The sequence below is a fragment of the Xenia sp. Carnegie-2017 genome, unplaced genomic scaffold (assembly GCF_021976095.1).
Source record: "Xenia sp. Carnegie-2017 unplaced genomic scaffold, XeniaSp_v1 HiC_scaffold_26, whole genome shotgun sequence".
NCBI classification, from domain to species: domain Eukaryota; kingdom Metazoa; phylum Cnidaria; class Anthozoa; order Malacalcyonacea; family Xeniidae; genus Xenia; species Xenia sp. Carnegie-2017.
Window position 1 is genome coordinate 457,992 of NW_025813489.1, and position 15,273 is coordinate 473,264.

General features: G+C 33.0%; 1 protein-coding gene and 1 long non-coding RNA gene across 2 annotated transcripts; one reads left to right on the forward strand and one right to left on the reverse strand.

Annotated features, from left to right (window-relative positions):
• Positions 1-1,242: 1,242 nt before the first annotated feature.
• LOC124453843 lies at positions 1,243-2,178 on the forward strand. Its single transcript, XR_006951220.1, has 2 exons — positions 1,243-1,303; positions 1,403-2,178. It is a non-coding gene; the product is annotated as an uncharacterized LOC124453843 (long non-coding RNA).
• Positions 2,179-7,687: 5,509 nt separating this feature from the next.
• On the reverse strand, positions 7,688-10,226 carry LOC124453914 (WD repeat-containing protein 3-like). Its single transcript, XM_047004742.1, has 5 exons — positions 10,147-10,226; positions 8,790-8,868; positions 8,643-8,692; positions 8,365-8,458; positions 7,688-7,881 (listed from the first exon to the last, which is right to left on the reverse strand). The coding sequence occupies exons 1-5, from the start codon at positions 10,224-10,226 to the stop codon at positions 7,741-7,743; spliced, it is 444 nt and encodes a 147-aa protein (XP_046860698.1). The 3' UTR covers positions 7,688-7,740.
• Between the last annotated feature and the right edge of the window lie 5,047 nt (positions 10,227-15,273).

A 15,273-nucleotide genomic window follows, 5' to 3' on the forward strand; every position in this document is an offset into this window, starting at 1 on the left:
GTGTTATTAACGGATTGTTTTGTATTGGAGCATGTTCCTCATGAAAGAAAGGGATTATCTACTTTCTTACAAGCTTCTACAGATAACATTTAATATTAAGAAATTTGTATCGTCTAAATTGAACCTCGCTTTGAACCATTACTCATATAATTTTTTATGTTGGAAGATAAACTTCTTCTTGCCTTACAATATTTATGATCCAATCTAGAAATAATCTCTCGAAATAAGATGCAATTTAGAAATCACACTTTTCCACAATCTACGATGAATCAACCACATTTCTGTTGGTCCTTGTACTATTCCTCGTCAATAGCTATCCTTAGAGTACTCTTCTCACAATACTCCATCTATATATACAAATTTGGCAGAGTGCACTTTGAATTTTCTTGCAAATCTCTTGTGGTGATTGCTTCCTCTTCACTTTCGAAATCAGATTCCGTCGTTGTAAAGGAAAGATTCATGTAGTTATTTTTACATATCTTCAACAACATCATGAACAGTTCCCACTCCTACATACCACGTGAGCAAACGAAATTCAAATAGATTCAAATAGAAAGAATTACTTTGTTGTTAAACAAAATGCTTCTTGAATAATAACAATCGTCAAGCAAAAAATCAGAAATATTGACTGAACCGAAAAAACGATACCGTGAATTCCAAAAACCTTGACGATAAAAGTGTAAAAGAAAATGAGACATGGTTGCCACAACAACGCAAACAGTTATCCTATTCAAGCATCTTTAGACTTTACTGTCATTCTTATCCTGCAAAGTTCATATTTCCAAATTTGAGTGTGTTTGATCAAAATAATGTTGTAAGTGAAGGCTACCCGAAACACCCGAATCTCAGTTGAACTGTAGGGAGCTTCATTAAAGGAATGACAAATGAGTTTAAAATCCCTCACTGGAACGTTATCTTATTTACCCTTACATTACACCGCAGAGGTGATTTCCCGCAGTTTTTGGCTTCATAAAAAGGTAGCGTTCCAGTTGTATTTAGCTCAATGGCATGGTCTATAAGCCTGCTACACTACTCTATCATTTTATAGCTATTGAACAAAATGGTTTGGTAACAAGTTTTATCTATATATTGTGTTGCAAGTCGTCTATATAGCAAAAACATATAAAATTTGCATTCCCCATTCTATCATTTTGCTGCTATGAAAAGAATTCATTATTTCACAACATTAACAGCAGGGGATTAAAATTTAATATTTACTGGACATTTCAATTTCTTTATTATCAAGCAAAATCAAAGGCATCATGTAGCTGGTTGCATCTTTAATCTTTCTGAATTTGTGAAGGTATGTTGATTTTAAACTTTTACCTGTCATTGTAATAATGTATTTTAATTTGGGGATTTAATATTTATGTCCATTTATCAATTATTTCTTTATGTCAAGAAAAATTTGCGGTAAAGTCATTTCCGCGTTACGTATATGTTTTATATGGATAACATTTGTGGATTCTAATGGATTTTTCAATGAATTTGAGTTCGCAACGATTTAGTAATGGATACTTCTGATATTTTCCGATTTATTTCAATAGTTTATCTCAAATCATATTAATATAGCAAAGCTATAAGATTAATAACATGTTTAGTCAAATAGTGACACGTCACTCGTCACACAGTTTTAAATGTTCTGATCCTTACTATTTTTCTGTACGGAGGCTGAAAAAAGTTTCTTTTTGTATTCATTTGTCACGTCTCATTCAAATTTCATGTTGAAGATGCATATTCTGCATCGCCAACAGAAAACAAACCAGATTTTAAAGACCTTTGGCACAGCTAAATATAAATCAATGTAAAATACTATTATTATATTGATTTTTTTTAATGTAACAAAAATTTTTACACTCATATAGTGTATAGTGCAACTGCATTATCGATAAAGTTTTGCTTTAGATAACTATATGAAATGATTAATTGCAGCATATATTTAAAATTATTTTATTCCGATTATATGCAGTCTGTGTTAGCTTTACATAAAAAGTCTTTGTTGAAACGCATTCAGGAATGGTTAGGATGATGCAAATGAGTTGATGTTCGTGTGTTGATACTGTTGTAGATAAACTGGTCATGTTTTCTTTAATATTACGTTATTCTTACTTTACACATATTTCATAGTAATAAACTGGTCGTGTGTCTTATTATGTTGAATTACACAAAGTACATTTATTAATGATATTGTCGGTGAATTGATAAAATGACCTGCATGGCATGTAGATAGTTGCTTTATAAAAGATTTTAAGCATTTACTCTTTGCACTATGGAGACCTTTGGGAGAACTCACAACTTCTCCAAACTTGGCATAAACCTGCGCAAATACTTTTGTTTTTTTTTATAAAAGCGTACTGCATGCAATGATGCGAAAAACAGGGAAACTAGAAAAAACGTTTTAACTTCTTTTCTAACATGAATTTGATTGATCTGCAAATTCCCTTAAATTGATTGATTGATTTAATGGGTAGAGCAAACATATTCTGTTAAATTTTCAAGATGGTGACACCAGTAAGTAGGATTGTACAACACTATTTGCAGCAATACTGTATTCCAACTCAATTGGAACAAAAGTTAACTCAAAAGTTAGATCTGCAGTTGATGCACTTCGTATTGTTAGAAACAAATTCATCCATGATTTTAGTGGTAAAGTATCTGATTCCGAATTTGACAAAATGGTTTGTGATATTGAAAATTCGTTTCAAGATCTAGGATTTTCATTCAATGAAATTAAAAAAATAAAAAGACAACGAAACAAATTTAATTCTTTTCAAGTACTTCCTTGCAAACCAAATCATGGCATTGTTAAACGTACAAAATTACTTAATCAAATCACAGCAGATCGCAATAGCTTGCGCAGTACTAACAATAATGAACTGACATATTACTATATTTCTGGTAATCCTGGCAGTGGTAAATCTCAATTAGCTAGACAAATTTGCAACGAAATGCTTAACTCTGTTGACTGGGAAAATAAAACTACATTTGTAATGATACTCGAAGGAAAAGATGCTAAATCTCTCTTAAAAACTTATAATGACCTATGTCAACGTTTGAACATCCATGAACATTTTATTGAAAATGTTTTAAAAAATGTAAAAAGCAGCGAAGACAGAATAAAACACTTTCATTTCCTGCTGACACAAAAACTGATATCTTGGAAAATATGGTGGATTGTTGTTGATAACGCGGTTGAACTGGATAAAATTTATCCATTATTACCTCAAGTTGGTGATCATAATTGGAAAAATGGACAAATTATAGTAACTGTCCAAAATACAGATGCTATACCACCAGATGACAATTTAAACAAACACATTTCAATCAGTCATGGTATGAATGATAAAGAATGTCGTCAAATTCTATCTGTCTATTCCGATATTCATAATCATGATGAAGAGTTTTAAAGAATTTGTCAGAAAAATTAGATCGTCAACCATTGGTCCTGGCAAGTGCTGCTTACTACGTAGGTAGTGTAAATAGTGCAAATCTGGAATTCACGTGGGAGCAATATTTCGATAAGTTGAATGAAGGAGAGCGACAGAGCATGGATGCCACATTTCAAAAGATCAATACAGCATATTCTGGAGGTAAATCAACTATATTGAAAACTGTTGAGCTGGCAGTACAAAAAGTACTCAAGAATCCATATTAATGGGAAAAGTTTTGGTCTTTTCTCGATAATATCTTTCGATCCGTTACCACAAGATATTATCATACAATTTATTAAAAGCACTGATCCACATACGTCTGCAGAAGATATATGTCTTCAATTAAAGCATTGTTCGTTAATTCTTGAATCGGAAAACAACGACATCCGCCTGCATCGCGTTGTACATGAAGCCATCATAAATTATCAATTTTGGCAGACCTCTTGCAGTAAACAAAAAGAAAATAATTCGACTAAGATGTCTCTACTTGCGTGTCAAGTCGCTTGGGCACTCTATCATTTGAAGACAGAGAAGGTCAAATCAAAATAATTCCCCATCTAATTAAATTCATAACAAATTCATCATTTCAACATTTCCTAAATAAGTTGATCGATGTAAAATCATCAAAACAAGAACTTGATGAAAACAATTTGAAAATTGCTAATTACTTTGCAAATGTATTAAAAAAATTTTACAACTTTAAACAGGCCATCAATGTACTTAAGGATATAACAACAATTCAAACTAGAGTGTTAGGTGTTAATCATGTTGATGTTTCATATTCGTACAACGAGATGGGTTGGTTGCTTCGGGAGAATGGAGAGTACGAAAAAGCAAAAGATTTTCATGAACTAGCGATGAAAATTCAAACAAAAGCATTTGGACCTGACCATGTTAATATAGCGACAACGTACAACAATCTGGGTTTGGTTCACAAAGATATGGGCGAGTACGAAAAAGCAAAATATCTTTATGAACGAGCGATGGAAATTTACATGAAAGCATTTCGACCTGACCATGTTAATATAGCGACAACGTACAACAATCTGGGTTTGGTTCACAAAGATATGGGAGAGTACGAAAAGCAAAAGATTTTTACGAACGAACAATAGAAATTTACACCAAAGCATTTGGACCTGACCATGTTTATATTGCAACAACGTACCACAATCTGGGTTCTGTTTACAGAAATAAAGGAGAGTACAAAAAAGCAAAAGATTTTTATGAACGAGCGATGGAAATTGAAATGAAAGCATGTGGACCTGACCATGCTAATATTGCGACAACGTACAACAATCTGGGTTTGGTTCACAAAGATATGGGAGAGTACGAAAAAGCAAAAGATTTTTACGAACGAACATTAGAAATTTACAAAAGCATTTGGACCTGACCATGTTAATATTGCGACAACGTACAACAATCTGGGTTTGGTTCACAAAGATATGGGAGAGTACGAAAAAGCAAAAGATTTTTACGAACGAACATTAGAAATTTACACAAAAGCATTTGGACCTGACCATGTTAATATCGCGACAACGTACAACAATCTGGGTTTGGTTTACAGTAAAATAGGAGAGTACGAAAAGCCAAAGATTTTTGCATACAAGCGATGGAAATTCAAACGAAAGCATTTGGACCTGACCATGTTAATATTGCGACAACGTACAACAATCTGGGTTTGGTTTACAGTAAAATAGGAGAGTACGAAAAGCCAAACATTTTGCATACGAGCAATGGAAATTCAAACGAAAGCATTTGGACCTGACCATGTTAATATCGCGACAACGTACAACAATCTGGGTTTGGTTTACAGTAAGATAGGAGAGTACGAAAAGCCAAACATTTTTGCATACGAGCAATGGAAATTCAAACGAAAGCATTTGGACCTGACCATGTTAATATCGCGACAACGTACAACAATCTGGGTTTGGTTTACAGTAAGATAGGAGAGTACGAAAAGCCAAACATTTTGCATACGAGCAATGGAAATTCAAACGAAAGCATTTGGACCTGACCATGTTAATATCGCGACAACGTACAACAATCTGGGTTTGGTTTACAGTGATATGGGAGAGTACGAAAAGCAAAAGATTTTACGAACAAGCAATAGAAATTAAAACAAAAGCATTTGGACCTGACCATGTTAATATTGCGACAACGTACAACAATCTGGGTTTTGTTTACAGTAAAATAGGAGAGTACGAAAAGCCAAACATTTTGAATTCAAGCGATGGAAATTCAAAGGAAAGCATTTGGACCTGACCATGTTAATATCGCGACAACGTACAACAATCTGGGTTTTGTTTACAGTAAGATAGGAGAGCACGAAAAAGCCAAACATTTTTGCATGCGAGCGATGAAAATTCAAACGAGAGCATTTGGACCTGACCATGTTAATATCTTGACAACGTACAACAATCTGGGTTTGGTTTACATAGATATGGGAGAGTAGGAAAAAGCAAAACATTTTTGTAAACAAGCGATGTAAGTTAAAAAAAAAAGCGTTTGGACCTGACCATGTTAATATCGCGACAACGTACAACAATCTGGGTTTCGTTTACAGTGATATGGGAGAGTACGAAAAAGCAAATGATTTTTACGAACGAACATTAGAAATTTACACAAAAGTATTTGGACCTGACCATGTTAGTATCTCGAGAACTTACAACAATCTGGGTTTTGTTAACAGTAAAATAGGAGAGTACGAAAAAGACAAACATTTTTGCATACAAGCGATGGAAATTCAAACGAAAGCATTTGGACCTGACCATGTTAATATCGTGACAACGTACAACAATCTGGGTTTGGTTTACAGTGATATGGGAGAGTACAAAAAGCAAAAGATTGTTATGAACGAGCAATACTAAAGAAATTAACATTGAAGCTTTCATGGCCTACTTAAATACACGGCCTGATATCTTGCCACAGTAAGGTCAAAAATGCAAGGCCATTGAATTTTCCGGCGGTGCTCTTCGAAATTTTGATCTTCTTCCTTCAAAATTGTTCATTGGCCTTACTTTATGGTATAATCTTGTAGCTAAAAGTCTAGCGATCATTTCAAGAGTTTATTGGCTGAAATTGGTCCTTTTTTCGCCGAGAAATCAAAGTTTATAAATTGGTGCGATCGGCGGTTGTTTTGTTTATCACGCGCTCATTTTCGTTCGAAAATTTTAGCTCTTAAATCTATCGTGGATTATCTATCTTTGGTATCTACGTGTTCCTGGTAACCTCCTCTACATTTCTACAAGATTTTTGGAGTCCGTGAATTAAAGAAAAAATTTACACTAAAGTCCTAACAACAACAGTTGTATATAAAAAAGTTTAAATATATTCTTGATAATGTTCAATACAAACATTTGTATTTTCAAGTTTTCAATAGTCATTTAGTTACTGGAACAGTTTTTTTTGTTAGCTAAGAAACTTGTATGGAACTTTTACAGTGTATATGAGATTAGTACGTTTGCAATCTATCTACTTTGAAGTTGTTAAGCTCCTTCAAATGAGTGAAGTGTTTGTTGGGTCATTTTCATGAAAATAAATCCATATCTTAGAAGAACCATGACAATTTTACATCCCTTTTGTTGAATGCTGAAATGACCAGAAGACTACTTTGTCATATGAGGATGCAGTTTTTTCTGTATTCATTTTGGTAACTCATAAAGTACATTTTTTGTTTATATGTTTTGTAGATGGGTGAATTGCTTGATAATTGTTAATCGATTCATTATTTCTTCCTGTTTATAGTTGGAATTACTCCCTTAATTTTTGTGTCACTCTTCTTTTTTATAACTGGGAAATATGCAATTTACGTAATGTAATAACTTATTTTAATTCTATATATTCATTCGATGGAGGTATTCACCGATAGTTGTGATGTTGAATTTGATGATCTCACTTTCATTTAAATTTAACTTTTCTGAAATCAGTTTGCAGTAAGATTATTTATGTAGCTGGGAGCTAGGATTAGACGCAAAAAAATGTATTTCAATGTCATCGAAGTAAAAGACTCCGATTGTCCTTGTCTGGCTAGCCCATTATTTAGTTATTAAAATACCAAGATCGAAATTCTTTTCTTTAGCTTTTAAGGCTGACCCAGTATCAATAACTGCTGAATCATGCAAAATTTAAACGTCTGCTGATCACGAAAATTGTAATTTAAAGGGCACACGGGGATTTTCCTTGTCCCTCTAGGGGTACAGTTTGGGTTAGGGATCTTCGAAGATGGCTATAGACAGAAATCAACCGAAGCCATTGTGTACTTTTGAAGACAATCGTTTTAATTGTCAAAGTATCAACAACAAAATAACCTTCATCGAAATTTCCTCACAATTGTCTTCTTTTTTCGTATTTGTCCCAGTCTCTCGCGTGTCTCGCCAAAGAATGTGACGTCACGATTCTCAAGCTGTCTTTGAATAAACTGTAGTCCCGCCAAATTGAATCCAACAGTATCCTAAAGATAAAGCAATCATTGCAAGTGTGCCATAGTTTTATCGGCGTTGATGTAAAAATTCAAGAAAATTTATTCAGTTCATATAATTGCAAAAGTCATCTGTGGCAGTTTGAAGTACACAATTCAAAAACTCAAGACGACTAATTTAGCAAAAATCAAAAAACTAGAGAAAAATGAAATATTCATACTCTTGAATATTTTTGTTTCTAAATACATACTTTTTTCTCTTCTTAATACACAAAAGAATATTCTATGAATCTTTTTAATACAAAGCCAAACTCAGTATTAAGATTGGCACTGTAATGTGAAAGAAAGCCTTAATTGCTCTTAACCAATCAAAATTGACGACTTTTCATGTTAAGTTTCAGTCATTAAAGTGTCGACAAAATTTACCACGAATAAATTAACGGTCGTGTAGCGCATGGTAAAATTACGGGAGAAATTTGGCGATACTTGCGTTTTCATAAACGTACAACTTCCTACCTTCATTTCGCGAACTCGGCTACGACAATGTGATCTGATAGAGTCTATTACTGGCAGTAGTTCAGGAATGGATATGATCTTGTTGTGATGTATTCTATCGTAACAAAATATGAAAAAAATGAAAAATATCCAGCATTGTACATAGGTATCTCGCCAATTGTATCATATATTCAGCAATACTGAAGGAACGTGATGAAATTCTTAGGGAATGATTTAAAGACAGACATATTGAAAAAATATCGATCGAAACCAAAAACAAAATTACGTCTTAATCTTACCGCAGCAGAAAGAACAAACATCGACAACTTAACTCTGTTTCCCAACCATTCTAAACAATCACGTACATCTGGGATTAGCAAAATTTGAAAAGGAAACCTGTACCTTGTGAACTAATGACACAGGAGTCAAAATACATTTCACTTCACCTTAATCCACTCAAGAAGAAGTTTCAGTACATCAATAACATAGTCAAACGGTAACACAAGCAACGATTCTTCAAGTTCACTGAAATTAAATAATTTAAATGTTTTGTAGAAAAACACTTGCTTCATAAGATACCTCTCTACTGTATTCAAATAACACTTAATATTTAATTCCTTTAGTAACTCCAACGAGACACTTTGCCATACTTAACGTTTAAAATGCTCTAAATTAACTTTTAGTACAAACAACGATTCTTCACGGGATAATTTGCTGCTCTTTATAATACTTCAACCTTACCTTGACTTTACTTTTTCACCACTAGAAGTACATACTGTACAGGCTGTGAGAAGAAAAATATTTTACAAACGTCGTAAGTTTATGGTCCGGGAAAAGGAGGTTGACATAGACAGGCATTCAATCGTAGAACAACAATATTTATGGCCTCCATCTTCGTGGTCAAGATATTTTATTTCATTATTACAAATCCTGTGTATTTTATATTTAACTCGTTTTTCTAGAGTTGTTATAAATGTAAAGCCATCTCATCCATTTTTCCCTTATCTACGTACGTACGTATGTAAATTTTGCAATCTTACCCTTACATTAATATTTACATTAATCATGCTCAACATGCACGTGGCTTTCACCTTGTATCACGTGGCCTTCATGTGATTCTCAAATAGAAACATTGAAGATATAATAAACTTACACTGATATTACCAAAGGCAGCAAGAATCGGATGAATGGCGCGCTTTGAAAGCTGTTCAAAGGAAAGAAAATGTATGTGAGAGCAAAAAGAACTTCGGTAAAAAACGAAACTGGGATTTTCTGTATAAATCAGACAATAGTGAAGGGCGAAGGGCGTGGTTCTAATTAGAGAGTGTGGAATATTGGTGGTAGTTTCATGGGTAGGTCAGTGCAGAGCGTGGTCCCAATTAGACAGTATGAAAATATTGGCGGTGGTTTCACAGGTAGGGTTAAATAACAGTGTAGGGCGTTGCCCCAATTAGAGAGTAAGAAAATATTACTGGTGGTTTCATGGGTAGAGTAAAACAACGATGCAGGGCGTGGTCCAAATTAGAGAGTAAGAAAATATTGGCGGTGGTTTCACATGTAGGGTTTAATAAAAGTGTAGGGCGTTGCCCCAATTGTGGTGTTTCGTCTAGGAAAGTTTTGTTATGTTGCCGGTCATGGTTATTTAAGATTGTTCATTTAAGATTTAAGATTGTCTATACGTATAACATAAACATTTTGTAGATGTGCAGAGCAAGAAATAACAAAACTTTCATTTAAGATTTAAGATTGTCTATACGTAAAACATAAACATTTTGTAGATGTGCAGAGCAAGAAATAACAAACCTAACGTCTTTTGTCACTTGACTCGCTTTATGTTCAAGTTCTTTCTGTCTTTCTTCCTTATACAATTCAATGGCCTCCATGATTCTTTCAGCCTAATGAAGAGATAAGAACAAACATCAACATAGTAATCTCCAGGCGTATATTATATATTATACTTCAATATCCTCCAAGTATCCCAATCATACTGTATTATCTTCCAAGTATCTATATTCTACTATAATATTATACAAAGTATCACAATCAAACTGTATTATCTTGCAAGTATCTGTATTCTACTATAATATCCTCCAAGTACTCCATCTGAATGGAAGCTTAAACATTTGGACTCATATAAGCACAGTCTTCACATGTCTTTGGTGTACTACAGTTTTCGATATATCTGTATGATTTTGAGGTATCTTTCAGGTATTATAGGGGGGACTGGGCACAAAACCAATAAAATTTACTTGCAATGATAATACAACAACAAAACTAACTCCTTTGATCATCTCGATAGTTTTCTTGCCAGCTTTAACAGCTTCTGTGTCTTGTTCACCTGGAATCTAAACAACATCATGGTTTAAATAAATGAATTTATTTAGTGCAATAAATGCAACTTCCACAAGATTTTTGCCATAGTGAAAGTATATAACAAATACAGAGTAGTTGGGCTCAAGATCGAACATATATATCTCATGTTACATAGTAAAAAGAATCTTACAATTGTTTCAACTCCTGTTACGGCGCTTTCTTCGTAAGCTGCTTCCCTCTCCTCAATAGAAAAATTAAAATAAACATTGAAAGTACAGGTACTATATGCATATTTTAGTAGCTCCAGCAACAGATATTTTTATAGTACCATTTCTTTCTCCTCTTCGACAAGCAACGGTTCGTCCGTTCGTTCCCAAAGTCTTAATGATTTATCATGTGACCCACTGATCTATAAGATAAAATAAAATGCATGTGGAACTGGAGTGTTAAGAATAAGTGTTGATCTTTGAGTAAATGGTACTCTTATTGATAATAACGATTTTCATTTATTCTTTCATTCATATCAAGTAAACCTATGTTTAAAATTATCTAAAACGTTCCATACTTGACACTTACAACAAACTCGCCGTCATGGCTGATTGCAAGACTCCATATTTCTGAAGAATGGCCTTCTAAGGTCGTAACATGAAGAAATATGTCAGCGTCCCAATATTTTATCGTTTTATCTTTACTTGCACTGAAGAAATAATGAGTTTTCGGCACGAACTGCACGCCCATGACACTAAAAGAAGATTGAAAGTTGTTATAATATAAATAACGAATATACATGTAAGTATTACTATGAGTAATGTTGATAACATGAGAATATAAAGTATACAATGAAAGTACATGTAGATATTACAAGGTGTAATGTTGATAACATGAGAATATAAGGTATACAATGAAAGTACATGTAGGTATTGTGGGGTGTATTGTTGATAACATGAGAATATTAGGTATACAATGAAAGTACATGTAGTTATTACTATGAGTAATGTTGATAACATGAAAATATAAAGTATATAATGAAAGTACATGTAGGTATTACTATGAGTAATGTTGACAACATGAGAATATAAGGTATACAATGAAAGTACATGTAGGTATTGTGGGGTGTAATGTTGATAACATGAGAATATAAAGTATACAATGAAAGTACATGTAGGTATTACTATGAGTAATGTTGATAACATGAGAATATAAAGTATACAAAACATGTAGGTATTGTTGTTGATAACATGAGAATATATGGTACACAATGAAAGTACATGTAGGTATTACTATGAGTAATGTTGATAACATGAGAATATAATGTATACAATGAAAGTACATGTAGATATTACTAGGTGTAATGTTGATAACATGAGAATATAAGGTATACAATGAAAGTACATGTAGGTATTGTGATAACATTATACAATGAAAGTACTTGTAGTTATTACTATGAGTAATGTTGATAACATGAAAATATAAAGTATATAATGAAAGTATATGTAGGTATTACTATGAGTAATGTTGACAACATGAGAATATAATGTATACAATGAAAGTACATGTAGATATTACTAGGTGTAATGTTGATAACATGAGAATATAAGGTATACAATGAAAGTACATGTAGGTATTGTGGGGTGTAATGTTGATAACATGCGGGTAAAAAATATGCAGGAAATCTACGTGTAAAACAATTGAGGACGTGGTTTACTAGTATGTTATAGACGTACGAGGTATGGTGACGACGAAACAATGATCTAACCAGGGTAAGAGGGTTTAATAGGGTATAATGACGATGTACATAGGATACGAGTGTATAGTAGGATATAATCGACTGTTTCAGGCTATCATATATTACTATCATAAAATTGCGTATCTGTCATTTAAAATTACATTGTGCGTACCTGTCATCATGGGCGAATATTGATTTTCGACAATCACCAAAATCCAAACCCCAAATTTTAATGTTCTTGTCAACGCCACCAGAAACGAGGAGAACGTTATCCTGTAAAAAATGAATCAATGATGACAAAAATACGAATCCAAAGACAGAGAAAAGTTTCAAAAATAAAAAACAACGCCATTGAAAAGCGTTCACTAATGCAAAGTGGTCAAGTGATGGAACACAACACGCTCTACACTTTCATAACAGAGGATTGGTAAAAATTTACACGGTCATACGTAGTTGACATTATGTACGTCTTTTTCAAAGTTTCAAATCAGTTTTCATTACATTCTCATAATCATCGCTCATTTTATAATTCCTTAGTTTACGTCACAAGCCCAAACTTCCTCGTTTGGGTTTATAACAAAAATGAAGAAAAGCTTATCCAGAAAAATTTACATTCTTTTGAACTGTCGCATAAATTATTAATGTATAATATAAAATTGATTGTAATTTTATTTCGAAAATATCTAATTCGAAAGGCTATAGCGAAATGACCTATTTACAGCTTGATAATGTATCTTTTGTTTATACGTATTTTTCTTCTATTTTATGTGTTAAAGTTCTTTCAACCAAAAATAAAAAACGTATTATAAAACATGATATCAAAACAGAGTTGGAAGCCGTTCCTGTGAGCTTGAAAAAAACAGTATAATTTATGCGACAGCTAAAACGGATGTGACGTTTACAAAATGTATGCGTCCACGACGTAAGCTAAGGATTCTTCTTATAAACACAATACATGTTTGTATACGACAGTGAAACGTGGATACTTAGAAACACACGTCATATGAATAAAACGTACCGTTGATACATCAATGGTAACAACAGGTAATTTATGACCATAGAGGGATAGGAAGAACTAAATAACGACGCGGGAAAAGTAACCACATTTAAAAGATGAATACAAAAGTTAATTTGGAAAGTTTTGTTATGTTGCCGGTCATGGTTATTTAAGATTGTTCATTTAAGATTTAAGATTGTCTATACGTATAACATAAACATTTTGTAGATGTGCAGAGCAAGAAATAACAAAACTTTCATTTAAGATTTAAGATTGTCTATAAGTAAAACATAAACATTTTTTAGATGTGCAGAGCAAGAAATAACAAACCTAACGTCTTCTGTCACTTGACTCACTTTATGTTCAAGTTCTTTCTGTCTTTCTTCCTTATACAATTCAATGGCCTCCATGATTCTTTCAGCCTAATGAAGAGATAAGAACAAACATCAACATAGTAATCTCCAGGCGTATATTATATATTATACTTCAATATCCTCCAAGTATCCCAATCATACTGTATTATCTTCCAAGTATCTATATTCTACTATAATATTATCCAAGTATCACAATCAAACTGTATTATCTTGCAAGTATCTGTATTCTACTATAATATCCTCCAAGTACTCCATCTGAATGGAAGCTTAAACATTTGGCCTCATATATGCACAGTCTTCACATGTCTTTGGTGTACTACAGTTTTCGATATATCTGCATGATTTTGAGGTATCTTTCAGGTACTATAGGGGGGACTGGGCACAAAACCAATAAAATTTACTTGCAATGATAATACAACAACAAAACTAACTCCTTTGATCATCTCGATAGTTTTCTTGCCAGCTTTAACAGCTTCTGTGTCTTGTTCACCTGGAATCTAAACAACATCATGGTTTAAATAAATGAATTTATTTAGTGCAATAAATGCAACTTCCACAAGATTTTTTCCATAGTGAAAGTATATAACAAATACAGAGTAGTTGGGCTCAAGATGGAACATATATATCTCATGTTACATAGTAAAAAGAATCTTACGATTGTTTCAACTCCTGTTACGGCGCTTTCTTTGTAAGCTGCTTCCCTCTCCTCAATAGAAAAATTAAAATAAACATTGAAAGTACAGGTACTATATGCATATTTTTGTAGCTCCAGCAACAGATCTATGTATAGTACCATTTCTCTCTCCTCTTCGACAAACAACGGTTCGTCCGTTCGTTCCCAAAGTCTTTTATCATGTGACCCACTGATCTATAAGATAAAATAAAATGCAAGTGGAACTGGAGTGTTAAGAATAAGTGTTGATCTTTGAGTAAATGGTACTCATATTGATAATAACGTTTTTCATTTATTCTTTCGTTCATATCAAGCAAACTTATGTTTAAAATTATCTAAAACCTTCCATACTTGACACTTACAACAAACTCACCGTCATGGCTGATTGCAAGACTCCATATTTCTGAATGATGACCTTCTAAGGTCGTAACATGAAGAAATTATTCAGCGTCCCAATATTTTATCGTTTTATCTTTACTTGAACTGAAGAAATAATGAGTTTTCCGCACGAACTGCACGCCCATGACACTAAAAGAAGATTAAAAGTTGTTATAATATAAATAACGAATATACATGTAGGTATTACTATGTGTAATGTTGATAACATGAGAATATAAGGTATACAATGAAAGTACATGTAGGTATTACTAAGTGTAATGTTGATAACATGAGAATATATGGTACACAATGAAAGTACGTGTAATTATTACTATGAGTAATGTTGATAACATGAGAATATAAAGTATACAATGAAAGTACATGTAGATATTACAAGGTGTAATCTTGATAACATGAGAATATAAGGTATACAATGAAAGTACATGTAGGTATTGTGGGGTGTAATGTT